Source organism: Entelurus aequoreus, linkage group LG10 (assembly GCF_033978785.1).
Source record: "Entelurus aequoreus isolate RoL-2023_Sb linkage group LG10, RoL_Eaeq_v1.1, whole genome shotgun sequence".
In the NCBI taxonomy this organism is placed as follows: Eukaryota; Metazoa; Chordata; class Actinopteri; order Syngnathiformes; family Syngnathidae; genus Entelurus; species Entelurus aequoreus.
Window position 1 is genome coordinate 56982149 of NC_084740.1, and position 13709 is coordinate 56995857.

The 13709-nt window shown below is 40.0% G+C and overlaps 1 protein-coding gene across 3 annotated transcripts in view; it reads left to right on the forward strand.

Annotated features, from left to right (window-relative positions):
- The window catches only part of parvg (parvin, gamma), a 53743-nt gene extending 41000 nt beyond the window's left edge, over nt 1-12743 (forward strand). For all 3 annotated transcript variants that reach the window (XM_062059637.1, XM_062059638.1, XM_062059639.1), the window contains 4 exons: nt 137-205; nt 3716-3817; nt 11629-11701; nt 11937-12743. In XM_062059637.1, the coding sequence (XP_061915621.1) occupies nt 137-205; nt 3716-3817; nt 11629-11701; nt 11937-12061 (369 nt within the window). In that variant the 3' untranslated portion in view covers nt 12062-12743. The remainder of the gene's footprint in view (nt 1-136; nt 206-3715; nt 3818-11628; nt 11702-11936) is intronic.
- The last annotated feature ends 966 nt before the right edge of the window (nt 12744-13709 follow it).

Here is a 13709-nt window from a genome sequence, read left to right on the forward strand (position 1 = left end):
AGAAGATGGAGGTTGAAGGTGGTGTATAAGGAGAAGATGGAGGTTGAAGGTGGTAATTAGTAGTGAGTCCCTGAGGGCAGAAAGTGATGAGAGGAAAATGAAACATCATCTTAGTGGTGTGTCTTCCATCTTGCAGGCCGTGCTTGACTTTGTAAACAAGACCATGGCCAGCGTTGGACTGCAGGTGTTGGACTTGGACAAGCAGGTAAAAAGGTCAAATGTTTGGACAGGAGCGTGTAACACCATGTTGTTAATACTCTGATGTAACACCATGTTGCTAATACTCTGATGTAACACCTTGTTGTTAATACTCTGATGTAACACCTTGTTGTTAATACTCTGATGTAACACCATGTTGTTAATACTCTGATGTAACACCATGTTGTTAATACTCAGATGTAACACCTTGTTGTTAATACTCTGATGTAACACCTTGTTGTTAAATACTCTGATGTAACACCATGTTGTTAATACTCTGATGTAACACCTTGTTGTTAATACTCTGATGTAACACCTTGTTGTTAATACTCTGATGTAACACCTTGTTGTTAATACTCTGATGTAACACCTTGTTGTTAATACTCTGATGTAACACCATGTTGTTAATACTCTGATGTAACACCATGTTGTTAATACTCTGATGTAACACCTTGTTGTTAATACTCTGATGTAACACCTTGTTGTTAATACTCTGATGTAACACCTTGTTGTTAATACTCTGATGTAACACCATGTTGTTAATACTCTGATGTAACACCTTGTTGTTAATACTCTGATGTAACACCTTGTTGTTAATACTCTGATGTAACACCTTGTTGTTAATTCTCCACACTTCTCTGATGTAACACCTTGTTGTTAATACTCCACACTTCTCTGATGTAACACCTTGTTGTTAATACTCCACACTTCTCTGATGTAACACCTTGTTGTTAATACTCCACACTTCTCTGATGTAACACCATGTTGTTAATACTCCACACTTCTCTGAAGTAACACCATGTTGTTAATACTCTGATGTAACACCTTGTTGTTAATACTCTGATGTAACACCTTGTTGTTAATACTCTGATGTAACACCATGTTGTTAATACTCTGATGTAACACCTTGTTGTTAATACTCTGATGTAACACCATGTTGTTAATACTCTGATGTAACACCTTGTTGTTAATACTCTGATGTAACACCTTGTTGTTAATACTCTGATGTAACACCATGTTGTTAATACTCTGATGTAACACCATGTTGTTAATACTCTGATGTAACACCTTGTTGTTAATACTCTGATGTAACACCTTGTTGTTAATACACTGATGTAACACCTTGTTGTTAATACTCTGATGTAACACCTTGTTGTTAATTCTCCACACTTCTCTGATGTAACACCTTGTTGTTAATACTCCACACTTCTCTGATGTAACACCTTGTTGTTAATACTCCACACTTCTCTGATGTAACACCTTGTTGTTAATACTCCACACTTCTCTGATGTAACACCATGTTGTTAATACTCCACACTTCTCTGATGTAACACCTTGTTGTTAATACTCCACACTTCTCTGATGTAACACCTTGTTGTTAATACTCCACACTTCTCTGATGTAACACCTTGTTGTTAATACTCCACACTTCTCTGATGTAACACCTTGTTGTTAATACTCCACACTTCTCTGATGTAACACCATGTTGTTAATACTCCACACTTCTCTGATGTAACACCTTGTTGTTAATACTCCACACTTCTCTGATGTAACACCTTGTTATTAATACTCCACACTTCTCTGATGTAACACCTTGTTGTTAATACTCCACACTTCTCTGATGTAACACCTTGTTGTTAATACTCCACACTTCTCTGATGTAACACCTTGTTGTTAATACTCCACACTTCTCTGATGTAACACCATGTTGTTAATACTCCACACTTCTCTGAAGTAACACCATGTTGTTAATACTCTGATGTAACACCTTGTTGTTAATACTCTGATGTAACACCTTGTTGTTAATACTCTGATGTAACACCATGTTGTTAATTCTCCACACTTCTCTGATGTAACACCTTGTTGTTAATAGTCCACACTTCTCTGATGTAACACCTTGTTGTTAATAGTCCACACTTCTCTGATGTAACACCTTGTTGTTAATACTCCACACTTCTCTGATGTAACACCTTGTTGTTAATACTCCACACTTCTCTGATGTAACACCTTGTTGTTAATACTCCACACTTCTCTGATGTAACACCATGTTGTTAATACTCCACACTTCTCTGAAGTAACACCTTGTTGTTAATACTCTGATGTAACACCTTGTTGTTAATACTCTGATGTAACACCATGTTGTTAATACTCTGATGTAACACCTTGTTGTTAATACACTGATGTAACACCATGTTGTTAATACTCTGATGTAACACCTTGTTGTTAATACTCTGATGTAACACCATGTTGTTAATACTCTGATGTAACACCATGTTGTTAATACTCTGATGTAACACCGTGTTGTTAATACTCTGATGTAACACCATGTTGTTAATACTCTGATGTAACACCATGTTGTTAATACTCTGATGTAACACCTTGTTGTTAATACTCTGATGTAACACCTTGTTGTTAATACTCTGATGTAACACCTTGTTGTTAATACTCTGACGTAACACCTTGTTGTTAATACTCTGATGTAACACCTTGTTGTTAATACACTGATGTAACACCATGTTGTTAATACTCCACACTTCTCTGATGTAACACCATGTTGTTAATACTCCACACTTCTCTGATGTAACACCTTGTTGTTAATACTCTGATGTAACACCATGTTGTTTATACTCCACACTTCTCTGATGTAACACCTTGTTGTTAATACTCTGATGTAACACCTTGTTGTTAATACTCCACACTTCTCTGATTTAACACCTTGTTGTTAATACTCCACACTTCTCTGATGTAACACCTTCGTGTTAATACTCTGATGTAACACCTTGTTGTTAATACTCCACACTTCTCTGATGTAACACCTTGTTGTTAATACTCTGATGTAACACCTTGTTGTTAATATCCTGATGTAACACCTTGTTGTTAATACTCCACAGTTCTCTGTTGTAACACCTTGTTGTTAATACTCTGATGTAACACCTTGTTGTTAATACTCTGATGTAACACCATGTTAATACTCTGATGTAGCACCATGTTGTTAATACTCTGATGTAACACCATGTTGTTAATACTCTGATGTAACACCTTGTTGTTAATACTCTGATGTAACATCTTGTTGTTAATACTCTGATGTAACATCATGTTGTAATACTCTGATGTAACACCATGTTGTTAATACTCTGATGTAACACCATGTTGTTAATACTCTGATGTAACACCATGTTGTTAATACTCTGATGTAACACCTTGTTGTTAATACTCTGAAGTAACACCATGTTGTTAATACTCTGATGTAACACCTTGTTGTTAATACTCTGATGTAACATCATGTTGTAATACTCTGATGTAACACCATGTTGTTAATACTCTGATGTAACACCATGTTGTTAATACTCTGATGTAACACCATGTTGTTAATACTCTGATGTAACACCTTGTTGTTAATACTCTGATGTAACACCATGTTGTTAATACTCTGATGTAACACCATGTTGTTAATACTCTGATGTAACACCTTGTTGTTAATACTCTGATGTAACACCATGTTGTTAATACTCCACAGTTCTCTGATGGCGTCATTCTGCTGCTGCTCATTGGACAGCTGGAAGGTTTCTTCATTCCTCTCTCGGACTTCAGTCTGACCCCCCACAGCCATGAAGACATGGTAGACCTCCACATACACACTGCCCCCATTAACCAATCACTTACACTTACACACTGCCTCCATTAACCAATCACTTACACATACACACTGCTTCCATTAACCAATCACTTACACATACACACTGCCTCCATTAACCAATCACTTACACATACACACTGCCTCCATTAACCAATCACTTACACATACGCACTGCCTCCATTACCCAATCAGTTACACACACACACACTGCCTCCATTAACCAATCACTTACACTTACACACTGCCTCCATTAACCAATCACTTACACATACACCCTGCCTCCATTAACCAATCACTTACACATACACACTGCCTACATCAACCAATCACTTACACATACACACTGCCTACATTAACCAATCACTTACACATACACACTGCCTACATTAACCAATCACTTACACATACACACTGCCTCCATTAACCAATCACTTACACACACACACTGCCTACATTAACCAATCACTTACACATACACACTGCCTACATTAACCAATCACTTATACGTACACACTGCCTCCTTTAACCAATCACTTACACATACACACTGCCTCCATTAACCAATCACTTACACACACACACACACACACACTGCCTACATTAACCAATCACTTACACATACACACTGCCTCCATTAACCAATCACTTACACACACACACACACACACTGCCTACATCAACCAACCACTTACACATACACACTGCCTCCATTAACCAATCACTTACACACACACACACACACACACACACTGCCTACATTAACCAATCACTTACACATACACACTGCCTCCATTAACCAATCACTTACACACACACACTGCCTCTATTAACCAATCACTTATACATACACACTGCCTCCATTAACCAATCACTTACACATAAACACTGCCTCCATTAACCAATCACTTACACATACACACTGCCTCCATTAACCAATCACTTACACACACACACACACACACACACACACACACACACACACACACACACACACACACACACACACACACACACACACACACACACTGCCTACATTAACCAATCACTTACACATACACACTGCCTCCATTAACCAATCACTTACACACACACACACACTGCCTACATTAACCAATCACTTACACATACACACTGCCTCCATTAACCAATCACTTACACACACACACTGCCTACATTAACCAATCACTTACACATACACACTGCCTACATTAACCAATCACTTACACATACACACTGCCTCCATTAACCAATCACTTACACATATACACTGTCTACATTAACCAATCACTTACACATACACACTGCCTACATTAACCAATCACTTACACATACACACTGCCTCTATTAACCAATCACTTATACATACACACTGCCTCCATTAACCAATCACTTACACATACACACTGCCTCCATTAACCAATCACTTACACATACACACTGCCTCCATTACCCAATCAGTTACACATACACACTGCCTCCATTAACCAATCACTTACACATACACACTGCCTCTATTAACCAATCACTTATACATACACACTGCCTCCATTAACCAATCACTTACACGTACACACTGCCTCCATTAACCAATCACTTACACATACGCACTGCCTCCATTACCCAATCAGTTACACACACACACTGCCTCCATTAACCAATCACTTACACTTACACACTGCCTCCATTAACCAATCACTTACACATACACCCTGCCTCCATTAACCAATCACTTACACATACACACTGCCTCCATTAACCAATCACTTACACATACACACTGCCTCCATTAGCCAATCACTTACACATACACACTGCCTACATTAACCAATCACTTACACACACACACAGCCTCCATTAACCAATCACTTACACATACACACTGCCTCCATTAACCAATCACTTACACATACACACTGCCTACATCAACCAATCACTTACACATACACACTGCCTCCATTAACCAATCACTTACACATACACACTGCCTACATTAACCAATCACTTACACATACACACTGCCTACATTAACCAATCACTTATACGTACACACTGCCTCCTTTAACCAATCACTTACACATACACACTGCCTCCATTAACCAATCACTTACACACACACACACTGCCTACATTAACCAATCACTTACACATACACACTGCCTCCATTAACCAATCACTTACACACACACACACACTGCCTACATCAACCAACCACTTACACATACACACTGCCTCCATTAACCAATCACTTACACACACACACACACACTGCCTACATTAACCAATCACTTATACGTACACACTGCCTCCTTTAACCAATCACTTACACATACACACTGCCTCCATTAACCAATCACTTACACACACACACACTGCCTACATTAACCAATCACTTACACATACACACTGCCTCCATTAACCAATCACTTACACACACACACACACTGCCTACATCAACCAACCACTTACACATACACACTGCCTCCATTAACCAATCACTTACACACACACACACACACTGCCTACATTAACCAATCACTTACACATACACACTGCCTCCATTAACCAATCACTTACACACACACACACTGCCTCTATTAACCAATCACTTATACATACACACTGCCTCCATTAACCAATCACTTACACATAAACACTGCCTCCATTAACCAATCACTTACACATACACACTGCCTCCATTAACCAATCACTTACACACACACACACACACACACACACACACACACACACACACACACACACACACACACACACACACACACACACACACACACACACACTGCCTACATTAACCAATCACTTACACATACACACTGCCTCCATTAACCAATCACTTACACACACACACACACTGCCTACATTAACCAATCACTTACACATACACACTGCCTCCATTAACCAATCACTTACACACACACACTGCCTACATTAACCAATCACTTACACATACACACTGCCTACATTAACCAATCACTTACACATACACACTGCCTCCATTAACCAATCACTTACACATATACACTGCCTACATTAACCAATCACTTACACATACACACTGCCTACATTAACCAATCACTTACACATACACACTGCCTCCATTAACCAATCACTTACACATACACACTGCCTCCATTAACCAATCACTTACACATACACACTGCCTCCATTACCCAATCAGTTACACATACACACTGCCTCCATTAACCAATCACTTACACATACACACTGCCTCTATTAACCAATCACTTATACATACACACTGCCTCCATTAACCAATCACTTACACGTACACACTGCCTCCATTAACCAATCACTTACACATACGCACTGCCTCCATTACCCAATCAGTTACACACACACACTGCCTCCATTAACCAATCACTTACACTTACACACTGCCTCCATTAACCAATCACTTACACATACACCCTGCCTCCATTAACCAATCACTTACACATACACACTGCCTCCATTAACCAATCACTTACACATACACACTGCCTCCATTAGCCAATCACTTACACATACACACTGCCTACATTAACCAATCACTTACACACACACACTGCCTCCATTAACCAATCACTTACACATACACACTGCCTCCATTAACCAATCACTTACACATACACACTGCCTACATCAACCAATCACTTACACATACACACTGCCTCCATTAACCAATCACTTACACATACACACTGCCTACATTAACCAATCACTTACACACACACACTGCCTCCATTAACCAATCACTTACACATACACACTGCCTCTATTAACCAATCACTTACACATACACACTGCCTCCATTAACCAATCACTTACACATACACACTGCCTCTATTAACCAATCACTTATACATACACACTGCCTCCATTAACCAATCACTTACACGTACACACTGCCTCCATTAACCAATCACTTACACATACGCACTGCCTCCATTACCCAATCAGTTACACACACACACTGCCTCCATTAACCAATCACTTACACTTACACACTGCCTCCATTAACCAATCACTTACACATACACCCTGCCTCCATTAACCAATCACTTACACATACACACTGCCTCCATTAACCAATCACTTACACATACACACTGCCTCCATTAGCCAATCACTTACACATACACACTGCCTACATTAACCAATCACTTACACACACACACAGCCTCCATTAACCAATCACTTACACATACACACTGCCTCCATTAACCAATCACTTACACATACACACTGCCTACATCAACCAATCACTTACACATACACACTGCCTCCATTAACCAATCACTTACACATACACACTGCCTACATTAACCAATCACTTACACATACACACTGCCTACATTAACCAATCACTTATACGTACACACTGCCTCCTTTAACCAATCACTTACACATACACACTGCCTCCATTAACCAATCACTTACACACACACACACTGCCTACATTAACCAATCACTTACACATACACACTGCCTCCATTAACCAATCACTTACACACACACACACACTGCCTACATCAACCAACCACTTACACATACACACTGCCTCCATTAACCAATCACTTACACACACACACACACACTGCCTACATTAACCAATCACTTACACATACACACTGCCTCCATTAACCAATCACTTACACACACACACACTGCCTCTATTAACCAATCACTTATACATACACACTGCCTCCATTAACCAATCACTTACACATAAACACTGCCTCCATTAACCAATCACTTACACATACACACTGCCTCCATTAACCAATCACTTACACACACACACACACACACACACACACACACACACACACACACACACACACACACACACACACACACACACACACACACACACACACACACACACACACACACACACACACACACACACTGCCTACATTAACCAATCACTTACACATACACACTGCCTCCATTAACCAATCACTTACACACACACACACACTGCCTACATTAACCAATCACTTACACATACACACTGCCTCCATTAACCAATCACTTACACACACACACTGCCTACATTAACCAATCACTTACACATACACACTGCCTACATTAACCAATCACTTACACATACACACTGCCTCCATTAACCAATCACTTACACATATACACTGCCTACATTAACCAATCACTTACACATACACACTGCCTACATTAACCAATCACTTACACATACACACTGCCTCCATTAACCAATCACTTACACATACACACTGCCTCCATTAACCAATCACTTACACATACACACTGCCTCCATTACCCAATCAGTTACACATACACACTGCCTCCATTAACCAATCACTTACACATACACACTGCCTCTATTAACCAATCACTTATACATACACACTGCCTCCATTAACCAATCACTTACACGTACACACTGCCTCCATTAACCAATCACTTACACATACGCACTGCCTCCATTACCCAATCAGTTACACACACACACTGCCTCCATTAACCAATCACTTACACTTACACACTGCCTCCATTAACCAATCACTTACACATACACCCTGCCTCCATTAACCAATCACTTACACATACACACTGCCTCCATTAACCAATCACTTACACATACACACTGCCTCCATTAGCCAATCACTTACACATACACACTGCCTACATTAACCAATCACTTACACACACACACTGCCTCCATTAACCAATCACTTACACATACACACTGCCTCCATTAACCAATCACTTACACATACACACTGCCTACATCAACCAATCACTTACACATACACACTGCCTCCATTAACCAATCACTTACACATACACACTGCCTACATTAACCAATCACTTACACACACACACTGCCTCCATTAACCAATCACTTACACATACACACTGCCTCTATTAACCAATCACTTACACACACACACTGCCTCCATTAACCAATCACTTACACATACACACTGCCTACATCAACCAATCACTTACACATACACACTGCCTCCATTAACCAATCACTTACACATACACACTGCCTCCATTAACCAATCACTTACACATACACACTGCCTCCATTAACCAATCACTTACATATACACACTTCCTCCATTAACCAATCACTGAAAATTTAACTGAAAACACTTGTATCTCAAATCAACATCTCCCATTAAAATGAAATCAATTTAATTGGTGCTTGGCTCCTTCATAACTTGAAAATGTTAACATGTAACATGTCTTTAAAAAAAAATAAAACAACTTTTAGATAATAAATGTTGTATACAAATAATACAATATAATGTACTCCTAACAATTACAGTACTTTTATGAAGCAATGTAATAATAATGTACAGCATTTACTTTGGAGAGTGGACTTCTACGGCGTCTCCTTCCTGCTGCTTCTCTGTCAAACACACCATCAGCAGCTTTTCTATATCTTCATGGATAAATGTCCGCCGTTGAGATATTACTTCAACTTTAGTTATTGGCTTGTGTTAGACTCATTTCCAGCAGGCACAAGATATTAAAACAACGCTGAGAACTAGGTGGCGACCTTGAGCAACTCAAAGGTAACGTTGAAGCAACATGCTGCTTGACGACGCTTAATCAATGTTGGGTTCTGACCTTGATTTGACCATTGAAATGTGGTCATTTTCCAACCAATATTCTACAACACAAATACAACATTGAAACAACATGCTTTTGACAACGTTGAATCAATTTCAGGTTGTGACGTTGATTTGACATTGAATGATGGTCATTTCTCTACAACACCAACATGAAACAACATGCTTTTTAACCACGTTTAGTCAATGTTGTTCCCAACCAACCACGTGGATCCAACGTTGTGTCATGTCTGTGTTGATCATGCTTTTGTTTGGCCATGTGCTGTTTGTTTTTCGGACGCTTTTTAGTTCCTGGTTGTGCACTATTGCGTGTTTTGTTTCCATGGTTACCCATTAGTTTCACCTGTTCCATGTTTTGGACTCACACACCTGTCACCAATCATGTCACCGTTATTTAAGCCTGTCTTTTTCTGTTGGTCGGCCTGGCGACATTAACTCTGTTATCCTTGTTACTCCTCTGATTACGTGTTCCATGCCATAGATTCCTGCTCCGCCAAGTAAGTTTTTGTCATTAATGCCACAGTTAGTGACTTTAGTTTCATGTTCATAGTTTCTGCCTTTGTGCTAGATTTGTTTTCATTAGTCAAGTTTGTACTTCCGCCTTGTGCGCGCCTTTTGTTTGCACCCTTTTTTTTTTGTAGTTTATAGTGTTCAAATAAATATGTACTCACCTTCACGCCATGTCCAGTCCAACTTTACTTGCATCTCGGGAAAACGAACATCCCATAGTCGGCGTATTGACACGTTGGACATCAACGTTGTTTCAATTTACAAACACAACTCTTTTGCAAGGTCAGTTTTAAAGGACATGTACGTATAATCAATGTTTTGTGCCTCAGACTAGCAGTGACACGCTGGAATCGCTTGGCCAAGTCATATATTTGATGATTTATTTCTTTGAATTCAATGAACTTCTTTCTTCTGAGCGCTGCCCTTCATACTCACTTTCTTGGCTTGGACAACAAAGTTATGTTGATCTCTCGCCACAAGCTAACGCTAGCGAGTAAGAGCAGATGTTTGGGTGGGATCTTACTGTGACATTTACTAATGCTTGTAACTTAAAGCATGATCATTTCTTTGAATGACAGCTCGTATGTCAAAGCACTCTTAAGTTGAGGTAGCACTCTGTGTTTATCCCACTTGCAGCTCCACAATGTCAGCTTGGCCTTGAACCTCCTGGCTGATTTGGGCCTGCAGGTGTCCGCTGTTCAAGCACAAGGTGAGAAAGTGTTGATGAAAAGCACAACTCAGTGCGCTAGAGATGCTCGGTGCACTTATCTCAAGGTTTGAGTGATGGCGTGTGCTCACTAACGATGTTCACCTCACTCGCTGCATCATCAATGCATGGTGGCGTCCAGGTAAGGACACGCCCATTAGATCCTGTGTTTTTTTTTTCCAGGTTATGAGCTAATATTTTTGTCAATAAAGACTGAACATGAACATTGTTTTTGTAGATGTGGTTTCTCAGGACGTGGCTGCCACCTTGAAGGTCCTCTACGCTCTCTTTAGCAAGCATGGAGGAGGATGCAAACAGGAAGTGGAAGGAAGAGCATCATGTGACCACAGCTGTCACTCATAGTGTTACAGTAGTTCCACTCCACTCCTTCAGGGGGCAGTGATGGGCACATAGTATAAAATAGCAGCAGAAAAATGATCAACAAATACCAAAAAATGTGAAGAATTGAAGATACATTATATTATATATATGTTATATGTTATGCTTTTTTGGTAGATTTTCTTTATAGATATGATTTCAAATATTTAATACATAAACAATTTAAAGATATTTCTTCCGTTTTTGTGGATTATTTACAACAGACGTAATTATATTTTTTGTTTTAACTACGTTTTTTTGTAGGTTTTTCACAATCAATGACTTAAGATTTATTTTTATATATATTAATTAAATAAGTGTATTTTGCTGAAAAAAATTGTTGCACACATTTTCCAAATTACTACAGAATTGTATTTTTTATTCAAACTATTTTGTTCTATTGCAGATTCTTTTTTTCGATCAAGGAAATTAAAATTGTTCGTCTTTACTGGAGTATTTTTCGCAGTTACACATTTAATTACAGAAACAATGGAATTAAATAAATAGAAATGCGTCTTTTACAAGATATTTTTTTGTTGAGGGGTATTTGGATTATTCCTTACGTTTTCCACATTTACAACATAATAGTCTGTTTTATTCAAACTACTTTGTTCTAAATGTTGCAGCTTTCATTAAAAAATACATTCAATTAAAGAGGTCCATCTTTGCCAGTACATTTTTCAAATTGAATTAGGGGATGGGGAAAGGAAAACAATTAAATAAAAAAGGTATTATTTTAAATAAGTGAAATGTGTCTATCTTTACCAGAAGATTGTTTACAGTCCATCCATCCATCCATCTTCCTCTGCCTATGCGAGGTCGGGTCACGGGGGCAGCAGCCTAAACAGGGAAGCCCAGACTTCCCTCTCCCCAGCCACTTCGTCCAGCTCTTCCCGGGGGATCCCGAGGTGTTTCCAGGCCAGCCGGGAGACATAGTCTTCCCAACGTGTCCTGGGTCTTCCCCGTGGCCTCCTACCGGTCGGACGTGCCCCAAACACCTCCCTAGGGAGGCGTTCGGGTGGCATCCTGATCAGATGCCCGAACCACCTCATCTGGCTCCTCCCAAGTGGAGGAGCAGCGGCTTTACTTTGAGCTCCCCCCGGATGACAGAGCTTCTCACCCTATCTCTAAGGGAGAGCCCCGCCACCCGGCAAAGGAAACTCATTTCGGCCGCTTGTACCCGGATCTTGTCCTTTCGGTCATAACCCAAAGCTCACGACCATAGGTGAGGATGGGAACGTAGATCGACCGGTAAATTGAGAGCTTTGCCTTCCGGCTCAGCTCAGCTCACGAGCCACTCTTCCCTCACTCGTGAACAAGACTCCGAGGTACTTGAACTCCTCCACTTGGGGCAGGGTCTCTTCCCCAACCCGGAGATGGCACTCCACCCTTTTCCAGGCGAGAACCATGGACTCAGACTTGGAGGTGCTGATTCTCATCCCAGTCGCGTCACACTCGACTGCGAACCGATCCAGTGAGAACTGGAGATCCTGATCAGATGAAGCCATCAGGACCACATCATCTTCAAAAAGCAGAGACCTAATCCTGCAGCCACCAAAACTGGATCCCCTCAACACCCTGACTGCGCCTAGAAATTCTGTCCATAAAATGTATAAACAGAACGGTGACAAAG